General features: G+C 38.7%; 1 protein-coding gene across 1 annotated transcript in view; it reads right to left on the bottom strand.

Annotated features, from left to right (window-relative positions):
* Nucleotides 1–24815, bottom strand: part of Fam69a (family with sequence similarity 69, member A) — a 97090-nt gene that overhangs the window by 32231 nt on the left and 40044 nt on the right. The window contains exon 2 of the mRNA XM_005385041.2: nt 5997–6131. Within this exon, the coding sequence (XP_005385098.1) occupies nt 5997–6110 (114 nt within the window). The 5' untranslated portion in view covers nt 6111–6131. The remainder of the gene's footprint in view (nt 1–5996; nt 6132–24815) is intronic.

Raw genomic sequence — 24815 nt, 5'->3', positions numbered from 1 at the left:
TTTTTTGGTTGGTCTTTTTTTGAGACAGGGTCTCACTATGCAGTTCAGGCTGTCCTCGAGCTCACTTTGTAGCCCAGGCTGGTCTTCAACTTGCAACAATCCTCCTACCTCAGCCTCCCAAGTGCTGGGATTACAGGTGTGCACCACCATGCCCAGCTCCACATTTAATATAATTTTCAACATGTTTGGATTTGAACACACTACAGCCATTGCCATGGTAAGGTCTTCCTCCCAATCTTTAGAAGATGAGCACTCAATCCTTTAGCTTCTGGGAGTAGAGGTAGTAAACAGCTCTCAGCTGAGCTCATTTTAAGACTTACTCTTTGGTAGAGTACAGCCTTGCTCAAGATTACGTCCTCTTGTAGGAGCGGGTATGAAGGTGTGAATCTGCATCCACTGACTGGTCAGTAAGGGGTAGAAAGGTGTGGACCTTGCAAGGTCATCCTCGCTCCAGAGTTCCCTGTAGGACTGACAGACTTTTGTACCACTGCATTGCAATTTGACTTCCCCCTCTGGCCTCCTTCCCACTTCTCACACCTCAGAGATGTTATTCCCAAGAGCCCACCCTGATAAATTTGCTCAGGACAAATCTCAGTCTCTAAATCTGTTTCCTAGGGGGCTCAGTCTATGACATCTGGCATCTTACTACCTACTTTCCATTTATTCTAACTGGTCTGTTGCTTTATTTTCTTGCCTTCTTTTGAACCAAGTATTCTTTTATTCCATTTTTTTCTATATTAGTTAGGAAATGGCACACTTTTTTCACTGCCAGAGGTTATCCCAGAATATGCATTCCTGAATTATCAAAGTCTAAGGTTAACTGATACTTTTACCCTATTCTATAACATTGTAAGAATCTCACTTTAATTCCTTTTACCCTTCTCCTAATTATATGTAGTTGGTTTTTAGATTTCTTTTTTTATTTTTTGGCTTTTTGAGACAGGGTTTCGCTATGCAGTTCAGTCTGGCCTTGAACTCACTTTGTAGCCCAGGCTGGCCTCAAACTTGAAGCGATCCTCCTGCTTCAGCCTTCGAGGGCTGGGATTACAGGTGTGCCTCACCATAGCCAGCTATATCTGTTAAGTACATCATACAAATGGAATTATATAATACTTGTCCTTTGTGTCTGGCTTATTTCATTTAGCATAATGTCTACAACTGTTTATCCATGTTGTAGCACAAATCAGAATTTCATTCTTTTTAAAGGCTATATTCATATTTATATTATATTTTGTTGTATGTATATACAAGTTGACTATCCCGTATCTGAAATAATTGAGTGCAGAAGTATTTGAACTCAGAGTTTTTTATATTTGGGGATATTTACACAGACTTTATAAGTTAAGTATCACTAGTTGAAAAGTGTGAAATTGGAAATGCTATAAAATCTGAAGCTTTTTGAATACTATGTCAGTGCACAAAAAGCTTTGTACTTTGGAGCAGTTCGATTTCACAGCATTTTGGATTTTGGATCAAGGATGCTAAACTTGTACATTTTATTTATCCAGTCATTTGCTAATAGAAAATTGGGACATTTCTGCCTTCTGGCTATTAAGAATACTACTATAAACATCGATGTGTAAGTGTCTGTTTAGGTTCTTGTTTTAAATTTTTTTAGTACATACCTAGAGGCAGAATTGCTGGATCACATGGTAATTCTATGTTCAACATTTTAAACTGGGTGTGGTGGCACACGCCTGTAACCCTAGCACTTGGGAGGCTGAGGCAGGAGGACCACCATGAGTTCAAGGCCAGCTTAGGCTACATAGTAAGTTCAAGGCCAGCCTGAACTGCATAGTGGAACCCTGTCTCAAAAAGAGAAAAACTAACCAACCAACCAAACAAACAAACAACAAAAACCCCCATACGTTTTGAGGAATATCCAAACTAGCTTCCTATTTTTTTATACAATTCTCTGTTGAAATTATCCATTGTTTTATTTATTTCTTCTACCAGTTCTGTTTAGTTGAACATGAAATCCTTTTTGAATGACTGTATTATCCAAATCATTTGTGGATTTACTTTTAGTGTCCCTGTCAATCTCTTGGATTTTCGTCATGTAATCTTGTCTTTTGGCATTCCCTGTGATTTTTTTTTGTTTTGTTTTGTTTTACGCAATGGATCCAGAGAGCTTCCCTTTCCTCTAGAAGGCAGACATTATGGTAGTTGATCATCTTAACTCAATTATGAGCTGTGTTGAGTGGAAACCAGGTAGTAGCTCTGGAAAAGTTCCAGCTATTTTGGCTTATCCTCATGCCAAGGGCATATTCCTCAGGGCATCTAACTGAAAATCTGTACTCATAACTTTAATCTGTATCTTATAAAACCACTAAAATATAAAATGTCCATTTTCCTTTCCTTTTTCTTTTCTTTTCTTTTCTTTCTTTTTTCCCCCAGCAGCTGGGGATTGAATCCAGGGCCTTGTACATGCCAGCCAAGTTACTGAGCTATATTTCCAGTGGCTCTGCCTTTCAATGAAATTTTAGCTTCTCATTCTCCTGGACCCCAGGAATTGGCAGGTACTGTCATGGGATAACTGGTGGTGTGCATGAGGTAGCCTTAGTTTTCTACAAGGGCTCTGCCAGTTACTTGTCCCCAGCAACAGCTCTGAGGCAGTATATAGTTCAGCATTACTTAATAACTGGGATATTTCTGAAAAATGCACAGTTAGGTGATTTCCTCATTGTGCTAACATCGTAGAATAAATTTACACAAACCTAGATGATATAACCTGCTAAACACAGAGGCTTTATGTCATATATCATCATATATATGTGCAGCTGTTGACCAAAAAGTCCTTATGTGGTGTGTGATTATAGTTCTGCTACACACACACACACACACACACACACACACACACCCTTTGTTTTTTTTGTTATTTGAGACAGGATTTTGCTATGTACATCAGGTCAGCCTTAAACTCACTATGTAGTCCAGGCTTGAACTCATGGCAATCCTCCTGCCTCACACTCTTAAGTACTGGGACTACAGGTACGCACTATCACACCTGGCCTTCTCTGACCTTTTTGCCCATGCTCAGAATTCGCAAATTTACACAGGGTAAAAGAGATTACAAAACTCAGTTCACCATTCTGAAATTCTTTTAGTTCACATTTACTCCTGGGGTTCAGGGTCTCATCCCAAGAGAATAGTGTACCAGGTTTCCCACCTTTGATTGGACTAGGACTAGATTTTTATTTGCCTACCCCACAAAACTGTGTATTCTGGGGAATACATCTCCAGGCAAAAGCAGCCACAGAAACTAAGCTCACTGGTCTCAAATTTCATCATCTCCCAAATCTTGATCAAATTATTATTCTTCACTGTCATGTTAGGTCTTTAGATATACTTTTAAAATACCTTTTTCTGGTTAGTTCTAATCCCATAATTCCTATACATAGTATTATCTTGCCATACTGTCCTTCATACTACGGGTTATGGTAGGTTTACAAAACATAGTTCCAAATGCAGAGTAACTGCAATTGTTTCCAAAACCAGCCTTAGAAAAATGATGTATGTTAGACTTAGAAAGCTTTTTCATTATTTTCAAGTTTTAGTAAGATAAGTATCAAATTATACTATAATTAGGTTGTTTCCATTTCTTATAAATTAAAAGGAAATTAAATCAAAGTGAAAAATGAGGCACTTCAACTATAATTCACTTACGAGAGGATATGTACTAATATGTGCCTTATACTTTGTATTAAATATCAATACAAGATACTTACAATCATATCCATTTAGTTTTGGCTTAATCTCTTAGAAAGTATTTCTAAAATCCTAGATGATGCTAACAGATCTTCCGGGAAAGGGGGAGCGTGTGGATGTATTTTTTCCATTCAAGTGCAGATATGTAATACACATTACCATATTAGGGACAATGAAAAGTCTCCAGTTAAGTCAGCAATTTTTTTTTTTGTGTGTGTGTGTGTGTCTAACCCTTTGTTTCCAGATATATCTGACCAGGAAAATATTCTATCCATGGACTTTTTTTCCTTACTACTGGGGCTCTAACCCAGGGCCTTCTACATGCTCTTTTGGAAGGGAATAAACACTTGAAATAGTTTTGGTAAACTGTATGTTATTATAATTGATTATGGAACTCCCATTCCTTTCTTCTTCACTGGAGGTGACCAGGTAAGTTTTGCAGCTTTTTTGTTAGCTTTATTGGATGGTAACTTCCTCTGTTAGTCCCTTCTGACATAGGCTAACAGGAGGAATATGAACTTTACATAGAGACAGAATTGGGTCAAATTCAGGCTCCATCATCTCTTTTTCTGGGTCATATTTCTGCACTTATAAAAAGGGCTTGAGGGGTTTCACAGTATTTAAAATAATACTATGAACTAGTAAATGAACATGTAAAGTACCTAGTACATGAACTGGTCCCAAAGCCTTCTCCTACCTTAAAATTCCTCAAGAATTTGGAATGGAGCTGGGAGTCATGGCACGCGCCTATAATCCCAACACTCAGGAGGCTGAGGCAGGAAAATCGCTGCAAATTCAAGACCAGCCTGGGCTACAAAGTAAGCTTAAGGCCAGCCTGAACTGCATAGCCAGACTCTGTTGCAAAAAGACAGAAAAAAATTTGGAATGGCCAATTGAAACAGATGTGTTACTGTTATCTTTAAATCTTGATTTGGGACCCTCCTTTACTAATTCATTCCTGCTTCTTTTATTAGTGATTCCGCCTTACCCCATTTAGGAAACTATAACATTCCTGAATAGTATTTTGTTTTTGTTTTTAATGCTGACTGATGGAACACCTAGTGTTAAACCGGTTTTTATTATCTTAGAATTCTAGGAACGCTCAGGTCATCCTGTATGTTCCTGAAATACTTCCCATCACAGTATTTCTTTTACTGTGATTACTCATTTTCCTCCTTACACCACTGTAAGTTCTATAAGGTCAAGAGTTCTTGTTCCCTTGGAATATATACATACCTACCCAAAGTGGCATGGGTAAAGGCACATTCAATACATTTAGAATTTTAATAATCTATAATCACTGGAATCCCCAAAACATTATTATTAAAAATATAATCTAAGCCAGGTACCATGTCACATACCTGCAATCTCAGCTGGTCAGGAGGGTGAGGCAAAAGGATAGCAAGTTTGAGGCCACTTAGCAAGACCCTATCTCAAAACAAAAAATAAAAAATAAAAAGTAAAGGGCTAGAGATGCAGCCCAGTGGTAGTATGCTTGCCTCACATGTATAAGGCCCTGGGTTCAATCCCTAGAACCAAGACAAACCAACAAAAACTATACATACATACATATATATAATTCTATGGGCTGGGGGTGTCGCTCAGTAGTTGAGCTTAGTATGCCAGGTCCTGGGTTAAGCTCCAGCACCACGAAACAGAACAAAATGAATATATTCTAAATAAATAATATAAACTACTTTATCTAAGAATTGTTTTACTATTTATATTAGAAGCTGTTGATAGAAAAAAAGGAGTTTAAATTTACTTAAAATCCTAACACAGTTAAAATATATAAGTGCCATGGAACCAACAATTACTGATAAAAATCTTTGACTAACTATGATTTTCCTGATATATAAAATCAATAGGAGAGAAAAATGCATAGTAAATGTATGCTTTTAATATAAAATGTAGTATTCGAGAATGACTCCATTTATTCAAAAGACATGTTCCAGAAAACTTATCGATAATACTTCTATATCCTCAACATTAAAAACTCACCTGATTAGAATAAACTGAGCTCAAATATATCTGAAAACCAAAATCTCTCTGTGTGATGAGGATGCTCTCACATTAACTTATTTGCAGTATATAGTATTTACATTTTTGTGTACTGGATATTTCAAGGTGAGGAATACTCCTAACTTAGTCATATCAAAAAGTCCAGATGTTCAGCACAATGTTCATGCGAAATTAACTTTTATTTTTGAAAATAATTGTTAGTAAATAGTTAAGTAGTAAATATAGTGTGTTAAAAAGAGGCTTTTCAGAAAATTAAAAATACTTACTATTATTTTCTTACAGTCCTTTCCTCTGCATAGCTCTGTATAGGTAGAATACTGCACATATATAATCCAGCTTCCAACAAAAACCACCAACCAGGAAAAGAAAAGGTATTTCATCCGAACATATGAGAAGCGAGCCTGGGAGTAAAAGAGCACATAACAATCATTCATTCAGCACCAAGTCAGCATTCACTGTCCTAGACTGTGATTTTCCCCCTTTCTTAGAGTAACGCAGTATATGCTAGGCTTTCATATGGCAATTTTGGAACAAAGTGCACTTTCACCAAGACCAAACAGCACTGGCCTTAGAAAAGGAAGTTCCTTGGTCCTGCCAAGGAAAAAAAGGAACAAAATATCCTTTAAGATGTATAAACTTTCAAACGCCACCACCATCAAAAGCTACTTATTAAGCACAAGCACAACTACCATGCTACAGTGTAAGATTAGGTAAAGAGAGATACAATCCATTTACTAGGAGCTTACAAAAGACTCTCTTAGACAAGAATTTTAAAGATCTTTATGAATAATCATGTTAAATTTTTTTTTAAAGAAATAAGAACAAAGAATCTGGTTATTTTTCTAATGTCCCACGGTGAAAACCAGAATAAGAAATCAAATTCCACAGTCGTTCCCATTTCCCTACTGTATGCACCAGTGCGTTAGGTTCCTTCTCTTCAGGCAACCAAATGACTGGAGAAGAATGAAGATCTACTAAGAATAAATTATAACACTCCGTTGTGCATAGTGGCCATGCCTGTAATTCCAGTTTGGAAGGCGGAGGTAGGAGGATTGCAAGTTCAAGTTCAGCCTGAGCAATTTAGCCACTTGGTGGTTTGAAATTAAAAAATAAAATAAAAAGGGCTGGGGATGTGGCTCAGTGGTAGAGCACCCTGGCTTTGGTCCCATGATGGAAAAACATAAGTAAATTATTGCCTGCACGTCAACTTGCAAAGCCACCCAATAGGATCCTCTTTGCATTGTTTTGCTTCCAGTGTTTTGACATCTAATTGCAACTTGGTCCATCAACTGATATCAAACGGTTTAATCTTCAAAAGTGACAGTTCAACACAATTTGACATTCATTTTTTGGGTCTGGATAGCCAATGGTCTGATTTTACGAACAGTAATACTGAGAACTATGGAGAGAATTGAGCAGAATAAATTAAAGATGCATAAACAAACAATCAAAAGCTACTTTTGCTTTTACAATCATGAGCCAGTTTCTCACACTGGGAAACAGTGGGATACTGTGAGCGCTGTGAGCAGGCAAAGAAAGCAGAGAGATGAAAGCGCCGTAAGTGCACCTGCAGAAAACAATGAGTGGAAGGGAAGAGAGACTCAGGAAATACTGAATCCTTTTGGCCCTCTCTGAGGTTTAGATATGTCTTTGTGAGGTTAACAGATGGTGAATCCCAAAAGCTTGAGTACAACGAGCTCACAGTTACATGCCAGGCCTTTGAGCTTTATTAAATATGTAGACGGCGTTTAATGCAAAACATTTTAGGGTAGCTCTAAATGAATCTAATAAAAGAAAAATTCAGACACACATGAAAGCAAATAAATGACAATGGGATATATGCTGAGCGGTTTGTTTGAGAGACATTTAAGATTATTTGGCTCTAAGAAGAGGTCTAGTCCTCACGTAGAAATCGGTTTGTACCGGTATTATGAGGTTTAGATGAAATGACACCAGCACATTGAGCACAAGCACACTGCCAGGCACATAGTAAATATTCAACGAATGTTAGCTAAGTCAATTTGCAAGTCACTAACTCGGACGTCAACAATGCTGTCATTGGCTGTTGCTTTCTTTATGGACTTGCCAAAAAGAAAACCAAATCTGAATGTGATCAAGCCTCTAGCTGCAGCTACCAGCTTACAGGACACAGTGGAGAGAGACACAGGTGACACTCAAGTAAGTGACACTCTGAGGCAAGGTCTAGGCTGTGGGAAACTTTGCAGTACAAGCAACTCAGTGTCTTCAACAAAATACAACTGGAAAAGAGAGGAAGGGGAAACCTAAGGATTTAGAAAACATTTAAGGAATATGTCAATCATAAACTGAATCTTTTTGGAGTCCTGACTCATATGAAAAACAGTAAAACAGGACATTTGTGAGACAACTGAAAATTTTAAGAATGACAGAATACTTCATGATATTAAGAGATTGTTGTAGTTTTTAAAGTGTGATCACAGTTCTGTGGTGATATTTAAATATTTTGGTTTTCCCTGTCTCTCAGTGGGGTACATTTTTCCATTTCCTCTAGCATACACTTAAACTGACGAACACCCTGCAAGCTAACTCGCCTGATGAGTATTGGTTATGGCACAGAAAGCCAAAAACTGTGTAAAGGAAGTCAGATTAATGATGTTCCCAGCAAGGTGCTGGGAACCACCTGTTGTAGACATAATGACAAACAGGGAACACATTATTGCAGCATGCCATGGAAAATCACTGTGCTCTGGGGGGTAACACAGAATAGTATAGGGACATTGACTTGTTCTTTAATGTCTGCAGATCCTGTGGCCTTCCTTACATTTTAAAATAATGACTAAAGAAAGAAACAGCCAGCTATAACTATTAACTAATTTTGTTTCTCCCATGTAGCATTCACTAAAATGCATCTAGTGGTCTGTTCTATACCAATCACCTAGACAATCTAGTCTTTCATTAAGAAATATAGTCTGACATTTCTGTTATGCTGAACTATCCAAAATTACTGCCTAGTAGCTTTTTTATTTTGCTGATTTTGTGCTTAGCTACTAATGGTAGACTGCTCTATGCCAAAGTACGCTCCTGAAAAGCATGAGAACAATTTCAGTAAATACGCCAGGGCAGTGATTCTCAACCAGAGTCGATTTTGTTCCCCAGTGAGGCATTTCTGCCTCAACTAGGAATTACTACTAGAGGCCAGAGATGCTGCCAACCAACCCCCAACAGCAAAGTGTGACTAAGTCCAGAAGGTCAATGGCTCTGTTTAAGAAACTCTGTATTACTGTTATGCAGTAAAATGAAAATAAAAATTACGGGGTTGAAATAATCAAATTTGTAAGGCACTATCATTATACTTTAAGCTAGCCTTTAATGACCAAGTGTAATTTAAAAAATAGTCTACCATCTGTCTAGAAACAACAGAACTACATAGTTTTCTATGACTAAATTATTATAAATCTTTTATTATAAATAAAGAAAAATCACTGGAGATGGAAAATATGCATACGATAAAACAAAGTTCCACTTTTATCAGTTCTACCTTTTATGGTTTTTTGAAACAGATGCTTGCATTTAATCTTGGCTGAGCCTAAGTAATTCTCCTGCCTCAGCCTCCTGAATGCTGGAATTACAGATATGAGCCACCATGCCAACTTTTCTTCTTTTTAAATATTGTCTCAACTCACTGTGATAACTTACTTCAGAACAAAGCTAAAAATCTTTTATTTTGTTTATATAATTTACATTAAGCTTTGAAAATAGGCAGAGATAACACTCCCAAATTTCACTTAAAACTATTTCTATTACCTGTTTCTTACATTCAATATCTTCCATAAACATGTAAAACATAACCCCTAAGTACTACCTACATAACTGTTCCTAATTTGGAGAATTGGGGAAGAAAAATATTTATCATATCTTTACTTTTGTCCATAAGCATTTTGCTTAAATATTTATATTTATAGTAGTAACACTTATGAAAAGCTTGCTGGCTATAAAAAATAGACAGGAGGAAACCATTTAATAGGGCAGATGTTTTCTGTATGCCATAATAACTGCAAGTAAACTTTATTTAGAACAGATCCTGGTACCCTTACTTTAAGAGCCCTTACTGCCAGTTGAGAGCTACTGGAACACCAACCACTAAGAAGCTCTGAATGCATCAAACTTAAACTGGCCTAATGACAGTTTTCACAAACATCGAAAAAGAGCTATGATATGCAGTCAAAAAAACCTTATAAAGACTCTCATGTCATCCCAAATGAGAAAAACAGTGTTTTAGCCAGGTGTGGTGGCACACACCTGTAACCCCAGCACTCAGGAGGCTGAGGCAGGAGGATCATTGTAAGTTCAAGACCAGCCTGGGCTAAAAGTGAGCTCAAGGCCAGCCTGAACTGCATAGCAAGACCCTATCTCAAAAAGACAAAAAGACAAAAAAAAAAAAAAAAGAAAGAAAAGAAAAGAAAAACAGTGTTTTAAAAATTTAAAATAGTGGGCCAAGAATGGTGGTACACTGTGATCCCAGCACTCACAAGGCTGAGGCAGGAGGATCACTGTGAGTTCAAGGTCAGCCTGAATTGCATAGTCTCTCTTAAAACAAACAAACAAACAAACAAACCAAACAATTAAAAACCTTAGGATAGTGAAAATAAAGGTCTTAAAAATATCTACTCCCAAGATTTTTCTTTGAAAAATTACTTTTTTTGTAATTGAAAAATTACTTTTTATGACAAAACTTCCAATAAGAATTCCTTGTTAAAAGATATTATGAGTAGGCATCCTCAATCTAAGATGGATTTTTATATTTATAGAAAGAATCTTAGTGTCTACCAATTCTAAATTCTGAAGACTCCATTTGTATGAACATACTCTGTTTTGATTTTGTGTGAACTCCTGAAATAAAATTTCAACAAAGATCCAAGGAGCAGATAATTCTCACATTTTCTCTGAATGTTAGTTTATATTATTCTTAAAGGCTGACAGTAGACAAAAATGCAAGAACACCTGGGGAATTATTTGCATAGGGTGAAAATCAAGCCTGTCTCTAGACTCAAGAGTGAAATATTATTTCAAAGAAGTGTCAAAATGTGGGAAAGTGCTTAGGATATATTAAGTGAAAAGAATTAGCTCTCAAAGCAGTTATGTTTGATAAGGCCAGGCATGGTGGTGCAGGCCTGTAATCCTAGCTGCTCAAGAGGCTGAGGCAGGAGGGTAGTAAATTAGAGGCCAATCTGGGCTACATAAAACACAAAAACAAAATTACTATGTTCCAAATTTTGCCTCCCCACAACCTCCCACCTCCCAGTACTGGAGACTGAACTCAAGGCCTTTACACGAGCTGCACCCCCAGCCCTTTTTTAATTTTTATTTTGAGGCAGAGTCTTGCTAAATTGCTGTTTCCCAGCAAGTTGGCCTGAACCTACCATCCTCCTGCCACAGCCTCCCACAGCGCTTGGACTATAGGCATGTGTCATGATGTCTGGCTCAATTTTACTTTTTAAAAAGAGAAGAAAGTTCCCAACAAACTTTAGAAATTTCAAGGAAATAAAAAAAATGTCCGGGTGGTTTCCTCAAAGGGTTGCATGGTTAAGACTATAAATTTTTTTTCTATTACATAATTTTTTTTGTTTTTGTTTTTCTCCGGTACCGGGAATCGAACTCACAATCTTGCACTTGCCAGGCAGGCACTTTGCTGCTGAGCTAAATCCCCAGCCCCTATTACATAAATTTTGTATAATTAATATATATCACTTTTCTAATCAGAAAAAATATACAACTTTAATGTATTTTAAAAATGTATCTCTGGCATCTATTGAAGTCTATTGAGTGCTTCAGAAATTCTACTGTGAATATATCATGCACATAGAATTAAAGTATGTAAATAAAGTTTAAATGCTAATTATAAGGAAAATAGTCATAGAACTATCATTTGAAACTAAAATGGAATATTCTAGTACCTTTTCCTATTTCCATATCCTTCCCCAAAAAAGAGATAATGGATTTCCTTTTGACTGCTTTAGTAATCATGGCTGTGCTTTTCTAAGTAGTTTAGCCACTCCTCATGTATCCCTAATATGTAGGATTTGATGTTGACTGCTCTTGAATTTTACATAAATAGATGTACTGTTTTGATTCGCACATAATATGTATTGTTTTGATTTGCATCCTCTCAGCATTATATTGTGATTGATCCATGCTATTCCATACAGCCAGCCCGTTTATTTTCTCTGCTATACAGTGTTCTACTGATTTTTCAGTAAATAATTTTTTTCTTTTTTGAGACAGGGTCTCACTATGTAACCCGGGCTGGCATCAAATTTGGGGTGATCCTACTGCCTCAGCCTCCCAAATGCTGGAATTACAGGTGTGTGTTACCACACCCAGCACTGAATGATTTTTTTCAAGTTTATACATCATATATTAATTTTAAAATGTATGCTTTTCAAGTTGTCAAAAAAAAAGGGAACCCATACTATGGAGCTGCACTCTGGAGATACTCTGTATAACTCAAATATCTCATACAATGTTCCTTGAAATTATGGATTTAGATGGTTTGGGGGAAAACTATGAGAACATGTATTTTAACCACATGCTGATGTGATATTAGGCTTGAGATGATTCAACAGCTGTGGCTCTAAATTATGCCAGGAGAAAGTCCAAATGTATTACACAGGAAGTGTCATAGAGCTGTCCTGCGGTAGGTGCAGCAGTACTCAGTTGAGTAGCCAATAAAGAATTGAATTTTCCCAAGGAAGGTTAAAGCTTCAGCCAGACACAGAACTGCATACTTATAATCCCAGCTACTTGGGAGGCCAAGGCAGAAGGATCGTAAATTGAGGCCCGCCTGGGCAATTTAGTGAGGTCTTGCCTCAAAATAAAATAAAAAGGGCTCGGGATGTAGCTCAGTGGTACAGTGCTTGCCCAGTACGCACAAGCCCCTGGGTTCAATTCCCAGTGCTGAAACAAACACCAAAATGTTTAAGACTTTGACATTCTTTCTTTCTGGAAGCTTTAGAGAACACAGACCTATTTTAAAGAGTGGCAAGGCCAACAAAACAGATCAAAGCTATCCCCAGTGTTAGAAAAGAAGACCTATAGAAGGCTTTTAATGAACAAGAGACGGCCAGCATCTTACAGAGCCTGTTGGGGGGGCGTAGGTGTAGCCTCCACTAGTGATCTACATAAAACAATGCTAGCATTTGCGATATAGACGAAAATAACTGTCATAGGTTTTCAACATCACAGTGCAGACAGGCATAGAAGGAAGTTAAGGGTTCTGATTTTCTATTGCTGCAGAGCAACTCTCCCCAGACCTAACGGTTTAACACTATTTACTCATTATCTCCTGTGGTTCCACGGGATACCAGGTTTCCTATGCATTTATGACCACGGCTGAAGTGAAGTAAAGGACTGGCTGGGTTGGATGTGCAGGTGGTTTTCCCGTTCATTGCCCAGCTCCTGAGCTGAGGGGGCTGGAGCAGGTTCACATGGGACGGACTTCTGCACAGCATGGCAGTCTCTTTGGCTTCTTCACAGAGAGCTGATTTTCTGGAATATGTGCTGCTGAAGTGAGCACTGATAGCTGATTTTCTATAAAGCTTGTGTTCCATGACCGCAAGGTGGAAACTGCATCATTTCTACAGTATTATTCTGGTTACCTGTGGCCAGTCCAGAACACATGTAGGAGAGGACTGCATGAGGGCATGACCATCGGGATGCATAGGCACAAAGGGGCTAGCTTTGAAGGCTAGTCTAGTAATGAGGAGAACAGCAGTGTGCACCTGAAAGCCAAAGAAGGGACAACTGTGGCCATTCTGATTAAGGGTTTGTTGTATCAGGATTTAGAAAGGTAAGGACTTAACACAGGACACATGATTTATAGGATTATTTTATAATATTCACCCAAAGAGTCAAATGCAAAAGAGTGCAGATCTGTGCACTAGAGACCCAAACAGTCCAGCTGAGGGCCTGGATCCCACGGAGCTGTCCTGCACAAGTCCCGATGAAGACCGAGAGAGCCCATGACAATGCTCCCACAAGTCTAACCAGAGGCCTAGAGCCCATGACAATGTCTCACGCAAGTCTGTATCAAGGATCTGCACTGGGAAGGCCCAAAGGTCAGTGGTGGAAGCTAGAACGTCTGCGCCTGCAGGGTGAAGGGTCTATGCCAACAGGCTAAGGGATCTGCACTGGAGCCAAGAAGCAACCCTCAAAGTAAGGACCAGAGCTCCCCCCAAAACAACTGCAGCCATCCTCAGTGACAGCGAAGACCTGAGCTCCCCTGACATTGAGAACAGCCAAGGTCATATCAGGAAAACAAGTGTGACAAGCTTCCCCAGGAGCATTAACAGCACACCATCCTGCCCTCCAGTTCTCCTTTTACGCTGCTGGCAACAATCCTCAGCTGGGCCTTCCACACCCAGCACCACGCTGATTCAGTTCAGCGGGGTGTTACAGGTTGGTCATCAGTCAATCCACCACAGGGCTCTTCTTTCTACCTCTGTGGGGAAGAACTGGAAGTTGCTATTAGGTGGTACCATAAACAGTCTTCGTAGTTGTACACATTCATACTTAAGCTGACTGAACACAGTTCTCACTCTGTGTCATGGGCTCAGTAACTACCAGCAAATCTTTGCTTATGTACAAAAAGTCCCAAATACATGGTTATAATATGAACGATGTTACCTTATTATTTTAGTTTCTTATCTGAAAGCATCCAGAATGGACAAATCAGGCGTGTACTTTAGTAAGCTCAGGTACCATGTTGGATCTACACCTTATATTGAAACACAATTGCTACATGCAAATCCTCAATTAGAATCCTGATTGGCAATGAAATTCAATAACTAAAAATAAAGTTAGCGGGCTGGGGATTTAGCTCAGCAGCACAGCGCCTGCCTGGCAAGTGTAAGGTTGTGAGTTCAATTCCCGGTACTGGAAAAAATAAAGTTAGTTACGCTTTACCTAAACTTAAAGGTTAAAAATATGTTCTCTTTTTACATTTCAGATTCTAAAGCATATTTTAGGCCCAAATTTATTTGGATTAGTGACTTCTAAGGTTATATAACCTAATTAATATAACAATTTCCAATAGAGATTAGACTGTTGGACCATCCACAGGCTAACATTAAAATTTAGATAAAACTTGATTATAAAGGGTTTTAAAAAATATGTTAACTTCAGCCAGGCATGGTGGCACACACCTGTAATCCCAGCACTTGGGAGGCTGAGGCAGGAGGATCATTGCAAGTTCGAGACCAGCCTGGGCTACAAAGTGAGCTCAAGGCCAGCCTGAACTGCATAGCGAGACCCTGTCTCAAAAAGACAACAAATTAGTAAATAAATAACAATATGTTAACTTTGTCAATATTCTGTGAGACTGATAAAGGAAGTCATAGGAAGCTCCTGTCTTTATGTGACTTCTAGATCCATGGCAGTATTGAAACTTAATTTGCCTTTGCTATCCAAGAATAGCAGATTGTCTAGTATGTCTAAATACTAGGGTAGCCAGGGCAGGGTTAGAGGAGGTCACTCCCCTTTATACATGCTGCCTTTGTATCTGGAAGGGACCACTGCGTTCCAAAGGAGCTGTTGTTTATACAGTCTAAGAGTCAGTGAGGCCATGCTATTCCCATTGGTTGGTGTCTTGACACAGATTTCTGGGAGCCCTAAAATGGAACAACTACTCTTTAACGTATAAAAACAACAAAATAAAACAAACAAAACAAAAAATAGGTTGCAAAGTGTCCACTTAGTCTGTTCTCAGCTGTCCCTGAAGATAAACCCTTAAATTGTTAAGCAACTAAAACATAAAGGTCCTTAAAATGATAACTGCATCAAAGCTAGAAGAGTCCTCAGTGAACTTTTGATTAATTATGCCGAAATTCTTTTTTTTTTTTTTTTTTTTTTGGTACCAGGAATTGAACTCAAGGCCTTGTGCTTGCCAAGCAGGCATGGTACCTCTAAGCTACATCCTTGGTGAAATTACTTAATACCAGATAACAGTACATGCTCACTGGAGAAAAAACAGAAATAAAGCATTACAGTAAAAAAAAGGTAAATGATCCAGCAATGTTATAGTTCCTTCCTGATGGTTTACCATGTGCACAGATATCTTTTTTTTTTTCTTTTTAAAGATAGTCTAGGCTGTCTTAAACTGACTATGTAGCCCAGGCTGGCATCAAACTTATGGCCATCCTCCTGTCTTAGCCTCCTGAGTGCTTGTATTACAGGGATGGACCACCATGCCCAGCCAAAAACATTATCTTTTAAGAAAAATACAATTGAAGTCACATGAGAAATATAACTTCTCTCTCTTTTTACTTAGCATAAATATATTCCTCACCATCAGTCTGGACATTAAAAAAAATGGATTCATTTTAAACGAATTTAATATGGGTTTTAGTTTGAATTTAATGTGAAATTTTAAGAGTTTAAAGGGTGTCTTATAAATTATTTAACTATTTTGGTTGTTGGAAATTTTTAGTATTTCCAAAATTGTGTTATAATAATAATAAACAACACCCTTAATGAGAACTAATATTAGTTCTACTCTGCTCCTGGAACTGTTAAAGTTTGTTCTATATACTAATTTACTTAATCCTCATAAAAACTCTGTGAGCTGTTGTGCTAAAGCAGTGAGGGTTTGGAAAACTTTGGCCCATGAGTCACATCCAGTGTGTGCTACCTGGATTCATTAAGTACCATTTTATTGGAATATAATTACTCCATTTGTTGATAGGTTATCTGAGCCTACTTTCTTTCTTTTTTTTATTTTAAAGAATAAAAGAAGGATAACATAATAATAGGGGGGACTTAGCAAATTACAGACAAAATGGTAGGAAATTATCAATGGTTATCGTTTTACATATTATTATCTACAAAATAGTTTCTCAGGAAAACAAATAGACAAATAATAGTGAGTTACAGACAAAAGAGGTAGGAGATTATCAAGAGTTGTTGTACTATACTTTGGTATCTTCAAAGTGGCTTCTAAAGAAAATAAATAGAGCTATACATGAGTGATCTATTGAAAAATCATTAACTATTCTCAATGGTTGTTGTAGGAAACACATAATAATAAACATACATCCATTTATGAAATAGGACAGGAACATTACAAACTTTACACAGTTATGGATAGATTAGTAGGAAAATATCAATGGCTGCTGTAATACGTGGTGGTATCTTCAGAGTGGTTTCTCAGGAAGACAGATATATGCAAGAAGGACCTATTAAGTAGTTACAGCCTAAGGGTTGTCAAAAATAGCATATTACCTCCTCACCAGTGACTCCTTTCACTGAGGTATGATGGCTGGAAGGAAGGCCAGGATTGAAAAGAAGGACTGAGAGACTTGCACCTGTGTCTACAAACAGGCTGTTTTCTTGTTCCTCCATAGTCATGATTACCCAGGGCTCCTCGATGGAGATGACGGTCTGGCCAGAGGGAGAAGGCAGACCATGCCCCAAGCCTTCTCATTCCTGTTGGACTAACTGGTAGCATGGGTCTGAGCTCTGGGGCCTCCACCTCAGAGGGCAGACCGATCTCCAGTGGTCTCCTTTGCATCCAGGGCATGGCCCATGGGGCCTCTTAGGGCAGTTCCTCTTGAGGTGGCCTGGCTTTTAACAGTGGTAGCAGATGAATGCAGTTGTCAAGTTCTTCTTGGAGCCCCGGGAATCAGACCTGGGATCTGTTTCTCTTAGTGGTGCAGCAAAAGCAGCTGTTTTTTCTCAGTCTCTTTGTTTTTTCTCCTTGGCCTCCTCCTCATCATGGCTATAGAGTACTGAGGAGGCAATTCTTACTAACATCTCAAGTGAGCTATCTGGGGTGAAAGCCATTCTTTGTAGCTTTTTCTCTCCAACTTCCCATTGCTTTGGGACCCCACAACCAGTTAGTGTCCTCTCCCCAACTGTCAGCACAGTCAGCAGGAATCCTGCTGCAGACTTCTCCAGAGCTCCACCACAGCCTGTACTGTCAGGGGAAGAATGGCTTCCAATGAGTCTCTGCAAGTATTGTGCAAGGTCCTCCTGGTTTACAGCTTCCGAGCGGCTCTCATCACCCCAGTCCACAGGACCTCTGACTCCGTGGGCTTGGTCTGCATTCTCATGTTCTCTGAGTCCTTTTTCAGCAGCTGCTCCTCCGCTGGCTCTGGACCTTTCTGGTTCCCAATGGCAGGAGCAAGAGTGGCCCGTTGTATGGCATGTATTCCCAGGGGTTGTTCAAAGTTTGAATGATTCCCACACATCCGTGGGTGGGCAACTGCAGTCGGTGCATGGTGGGCGAATTGTGTCACTGTTTCTCTGTGTCATGATAGATACCAAATGAGCGGCGGCAGCCGGCCTAAGGGCCTGCGCACAATAGTGCTCGCCGCCGCATGGCTCCCCATGTGCTGGGGGCCCACCCTCCGGGAGCCAGCAGGCAGGAAGCTAGCCAGCCAGAAGGCTGGTGCTCCCCACCCCCAGCTCCCTGTGTGCCGGAAGCCCTCCTTCTGGGGAACGAGGAGGCAGGGAGTGAGTCGCCCGTCTGAAGACCGGTGCTCCCCGCCCGAGGCTACCCCTGCGCTAGGGGCCCACCCTCAGGGAGCCACCAGGCAGGAAGCTAGCCAGCGGGAAGACTGGCGCTCCCTGCCCGAGTGAGCCTACTTTCTTTCTCCCCCCACTCCCTCGGTACTGGGACTCGAACTCATGACCTTACGCTTGCCAGGCAAGCGCTGTGCCGCTGAGCTAAATCCCCAGCCCCAGGAGCCTGCTTTCTACTACAGTAGGTTTGAGTGGTTGCAAGAGAGACCATATGGCCAACAAGGCCAAAGATATTTATTATCTGGCTCTTTATACAAATAGTGTGCTAGCCCCTGGAATGCTCAGCAAATGCACATACTTTCCCTCTGCCTCACTGATTTTGGGACTAGCCCTGTTACTTGCTTCGGCCAGTGTTTTGTTAGTAAATATGGTACAAAAAAACTGTGCAATTGGACTTGCCCTCTTCTGCTACAAATACTTCCAGGAGAGGACCATCTTCCTGGTAGTCTACCGACGTCAAAAGGGTAACTGACGTTGCAGCCCACATCAGCCAAGGTGATATCCGGGAGCCAGGCCTAGAAAAGCTGAGCTCCAGCTGACATGTGGATGTCCGTGAGAAATGCTAATTGTATGCCACGGAGTTTCGGGGAAGTGTGTCACGCAGCCATGCCATAACAACTGTCATCTCCTTACGAGAACTCTGAGAGGAGCTGTTCCTCATTGTGGCCACAGACAAACTAAGAAACACAAGAAGTTGAGGATGGGCCAAACTAGTAACAAGCAGGAGAACCAGGATTGGAACTGAGGCAACTTGGCTTCAGAGACTAATAGTTCTATTTTACTATCTATTATATTAAATGCATGGATATTTGCCTGCATGTTTACTTTTTCAGGAGACAGTTTAGTAAATGAAATCTCTAGGTTGATGATGACATATTGTAACACTGCTTTGGAAAAAGCTTGTGACAATTCACATTCACTGTTTTTCACTGTATTTTATCTTCCCCAGCATCCAAGTCTATAAGCAGTTACACTTTTAGCTTCCTTTCTTTGATAGTACACTTGCCATTTTTAAAAGGTACTCTTTGAATTTAGTACAAGACCTGACAAAAGTCCAGGGATACCTACACCAGAGGGGAACTAAACAGCTGGTGATTGAGCTCCTCAGAAGTTCTAAAGTGCAAAATGTCAGGGATATAGCTAGGAAATTTATTTCAAAATTATTATAGAAGACAGGACAGCCACTCAAATTGTAAAGTACTCTCAAAGCAGGGATGACCGAGGTAAACTTCATGACATCTGAAGAACTACCAAAGCTGAATTCTTTGGGCTTAACGGTCTTCGAATAACTAAAACACTAAGGAATCTAAGATGGGCTTCCATGTGATGTGGGACCATGAGTGAGAAACGCGGCCTTAAGCCATACTGAAGCCCACATTCAGCCTCTCAGTGAACAGAGAGGCTCCTCCACCTACCCTCTTCTGACTTTGATGGTAAAATGTAATAGTTAGAGTACTCTTTAAAAAATCTGTTTTGAATGGGCAACTCCTATTTTGAAAATATTACAAATCATGTAAACCAGATGGCCATCTCTAATTTTAGAATTTTTCAGACAGGTGTTAATCTAAAATTGCCCTCTCAGTTCTCTCTTAGATTCCAAAGAGAGCTGAAATCAAAACAAAACCTATAGAAAATGCTCTTTCAGAGACAAACAATAGTTGTTTTGATCATGGCAATGTTTACTGAGAAGAAAAGGAGCTAATTTTAAAAATGCACTGAGACACTGCAGGAAGTTAAGGTACGTTCCACAACAGCAGTTAGTTAGCCACAACACAAGTACTTAGAAAAATAATGGGCTTTGCACTGCCATGTAAGAGAATGCTGAAAAATACTCAAAATGCTTACGCATACATAGTAAAGTCATGTAGTGGCACATGCCTATAATCCCAGCATGCTAGGAGACGGAGGGAGGAAGAACACAAATTCAAGCCCCGCAGAGGGGCTTTAGTGACTCAGTTACACTTCTCTCATTGCTGAGACAAAATATCTGACAGCCAAAATGAAGGAAAGGAAGGTTTATTTGGCTCATAGTTTGTGGAGGTTTCAGTCCCCGATCAGCTGGCTCAGAGGCAGGATGGCATGGCACGAGGGCAACATTTCAAGGCAGCAAAAGCAGCAAAAGCAAAAGGTGGGGAAGCAAGCTTCTTTTCCTCCCTTATATTGTACGCTGTCTCCCAACAGCATCTCTGTGCCCTCCTCTTCCACAAGCTCAGGAAGTTTACAAAGTGAGGACCCTGGCCCTTTGCTGAGTCTCTTACTTCAGCTTCTAAACTTCTCAATTCTCAAGTTGACACAATGTATCAACCATTATAGTGGGCTTTGCATTGCCATGTAAGAGAATGCTGAAGAACACACAAAATACTTATGAATACATAGTAAAGTCAAGTGTAGTGGCACATGCCTATAATCCCTGTACTCTGGGAGACTGAGGCAGGAGGAGCACAAATTCAAGCCCAGCTGAGGCAATTTAGTAAGTTAGTGAAACCCTATCTCAAAATAAAAATTTAAAAAATTAAGAAGAAGGCTGAGATGTGAGAACTCAGTGAGAAGGCCTGGGTTCAATTCCAAGTACCCCTACACACAAAAAAAGGAGGAGAAAGAGGAGAAAGAGAAGGAAGAAGAGAAGGAGGAAGAGGAGGAAGAGAAAGAAAAAAGAAAGAAAGAAAATACATTGACTATGCTATGTAAGGTAATGGACATCTGATAAACTATAAGGTGTGTAGGAAAATACAGTGAATGTTTAAATTTTAAAGGATTGATTGCAGTAAAACTCCTCTTTCATGATTGTCTTTAGTTGTGTTGTGGCTGCCTCAGTGTCTAAATTTGTTCAAAATATTTATTTTTCATGGTCATTTTGATTTTGGGGAAGAGTCAGAAGCCACATGGTGCCAGATCTGGTGAATAGCTGGGCAAGGACACATTGTGATGCTTTTATGAGCCTGCTTTTTCATTGGATGATATTTAGCAACAGCATTCACTGTATTTTTGATTACATCTAATAAAGACACTCATGAAAGAAGACTTCCAGAACAGCCTCAGAAAATCGCAAGGGCTAAGTGTGTTTAAAACAAAGGAGAGTATTTTGAGGTGGTTAATGGCCATGTGTCTTTTACTGTAATACATTTAAAAAATCTAAACATTTATTGTATACTTTGATCCCCCATGTATATTACATTTATTAGATACACTTCTATGTATTTAATAAGGAAAAGACAGCAACAGATTTTTAAAATTACATCTAGCTAATATGATGCTATTTGAAATCAGTTTTCTTTCATTACTCATTACTTTCTAAAATCACTAGCTGTTAATGTATGGATCCTAATATATGGGCCTAATTTACTCAGAAATATTAATCACAGAGTAAGACTAAAGCAAAATTAGAGCAATATTAAAATTATTTTTTATATGTTACTTTATTTTGTGATGCTAGAGATTGGCTTTACCCATGCTACACAAGTACTCCACCACTGAGCTACATCCCTAGCCCCTGACCTTTCTTTCTTAACTCTGTAAGGGCTAGACAATATATAGCAAGTTTGCCATATACATTTAACATTCTTTTTGAAGAAGAAATAAAATTTTACAGACAGACCTAAGCCCTCTCTCCTTACATCTTCAGAGGAAATCATTACCTAGAAATCAGTGTGTATCATTCTCATGTATATTTATGTATTTTTACAACATAAAACACCATGTAAAATGAGTAGTATATCCTACAGTATATGTATATAGTATATGTATACTATATATGTATTATAGTATAGTATATACTAAATATACTATTATATATATTATATACTATATATTATACTATTATACATATATGTACAATATACTATATATTATACTATTATACATATATGTACAATATACTATATATTATACTATTATACATATATGTACAATATACTATATATTATACTATTATACATATATGTACAATATACTATATATTATACTATTATACATATATGTATAATAGTATAGTATATACATATACTATAAAAGTATATGTATATCCTTTGTGCTGTGAGGCAAAGATACAATAAAAGCTGCATACTAAAGTGAGATGCTGATGTTTTTTAATTCTTTGTATGTTCTAGATAGAAGACCTTTGTCTGAGGGACAGTCAGCTAAAATTTTTACCCAATTTGTGGGTTTTCTTTTTATTCTGCTGGTGATTTCTTTAGATGTGCAAAAACTTTTTAACAGGATGAGATCCCAGTTGTTGATTCTTTGAAGTATTTCTCGTGTGGTCTGGTTTTTGTTCATGAACTCTCTGCCTACCCCTATGTCTTCAAAATTTTTATCTATTTTCTCTTCCAATAGATTTAGTGTTTCTCTTTTAATATTGAGATCTGTGATCTACTGTGATGAGTTTGGTGCATGGTGATAGGCTTGGATCTATTTTCAGTCTTCAGCAAGTGGCAAGCCAATTTTTCCAGCACCATTTACTAAAGAGGCTATCTTTCTTCCAGTGAGCTTGTTTGGCCCCTTTGTCAAAGATTAGGTGGCTCAGTATGTTTGTGGTTGTGGCTGTTTCTTCCAGTCTGTTTCATTGATCCTCAGGTCTGTTTTTTAGCCAGTACCACACTGATTTTATTACAGTAGCTTTGTAGTATAATTTCAGGTCAGGGATTGTGATTCCACCTGACTTGTCTTTGCTGCTCAGGATTGCATTTGCTATTCTGGGTCTCTTCTGGTTCCAGATGAATTTTAGGACTGTTTTCTCTAGATCTGTAAGGTATGCTAATGGTATTTTAATGAGAATTGCATTGAAGCTGTACAACAATTTTGAGAGTATGGCCATTTTCACAAGGTTGGTTCTTTCTATCCATGAGCAAGGAATATTCTTCCATTTACTGAAATCCTCTTCAATCTCTTTTTTTCAGAGCACTGTAGTTTTCACTGAATACATCTTTTAGTTCTTTTGTTAGATTGATTCCTAAATAATTCAATTTCTTGGATGCTACTGTGAAAGGTATGGTTTCCTTAATTTCTCTCTCAGTCTGTTTGTTGTTTGTCTATAGAAATGCTACTGATGTTTGAGTGTTGACTTTGTATCCAGCTACACTGCTGAATTTGTTGATTAATTCAAGGAATCTTCTGGTGGAGTTTTTAGGGTCTTCCATGTAAAGTATCATGTCATCTGCAAATAGTGGTAATTTCATTCTTCCTTCCCTATCCTTATTCCTTTTATTTCTCTCTCTTGTCTAATTGCTCTGGCTAATGCTTCCAGAACTATGTTGAACAGGAGTGGTGACAGTGGACATCTTTGTCTTTTCCTGATTTTACAGTGAAAGCTTTTAGTTTTTGTCCATTTAGTATGATATTGGCTGTTGGTTTGTCATAGACGGCTTTGATCAGCTTGAGGTAAAGACCATCTATTCCTGTTTTCTGTAGGGTTTTTATCATGAATGCATGTTGGACTTTGTTGAGAACATATAAAGAATTAAAAAACACCAGCCCCTCCAAATTCAGAGAGCCAATCCAAAAACAGGCAGCTGAGATGAATGCACACTTCTCAAATAAAGAAATGCAAATGGCAAATAAATACATGAGAAAATGTTCAACATCATTAGTAATTTGAGAAATGCAAATTAACATAACATTGAGATTTCATCTCACCCCAGTAAGAATGGCTAGCATTAAGAAATCAACCAATAACAAATGCTGGCGAGGCTGTGGAGAAATAGGAACTCTTCTCCACTGCTGGTGGGAACGCAGACTGGTGAAACCACTGTGGAAATCAGTTTGGAGATTCCTCAGTAAACTAGGACTACAGATCCCATTCAACCCAGCTAATCCCCTTCTGGATATTTTCCCAGAAGATCTGAAAACATCATATCACAGCAACATATGTGCACCCATGTTTATAGCAGTGCAATTTGTAACAGCCAAATTGTGGAAGCAACCCAAGTGAGGAATGGATAAAAAAATTGTGGTATTTTTATATAATGGAGTATTATTTAGCCATAAAGAAAGATAAATTCGAGGCCTTTACAGGTAAATGGTCACAACTAGAGACCATACTCGTAAGTGAAATAAATCAGACTGCATGTATAAGCAACATATTATCTCACTAGTGTAAGAACCTGAAAGAGTGAATAAAAATTAGCAGCCATTATAGACACTGTGAAATGAAAGGAAAATGCTCAAAAGTAAAGAGCAACTGGAGTGGGGGAAAAGAGAAAAGAAAGAAGGGGAAATTATGTGTGTGTGTATATATATACACTTAGGGATTTTTTTTTTTTTTTTTGTCTTTTTGACACAGGGTCTTATTATGCAGTTCAGGCTAGCCTTGAACTCACTATGTAGCCCAGGCTGGTCTCGAACTCGCAACAATCCACCTGCCTCAGCCTCCCGAGTGCTGGGATTACAGGTGTGCACCACCATGCCCAGCAAAATTATCTATATATGTATATACAGGATAGCTAACATAGTTGTACTACTGACTTCTATCGCTTTACTGAAAGGAACAGTTAATGATTAATTATTTGATCCATCTTGCATGTCTATATTTGTTT

The sequence above is a fragment of the Chinchilla lanigera genome, unplaced genomic scaffold (assembly GCF_000276665.1).
Source record: "Chinchilla lanigera isolate Chin_1 unplaced genomic scaffold, ChiLan1.0 scaffold00022, whole genome shotgun sequence".
Lineage (NCBI taxonomy): Eukaryota > Metazoa > Chordata > Mammalia > Rodentia > Chinchillidae > Chinchilla > Chinchilla lanigera.
The sequence above is the reverse complement of the archived record's forward strand: the minus strand, read 5'-3'. Positions and strand labels throughout refer to the sequence as shown.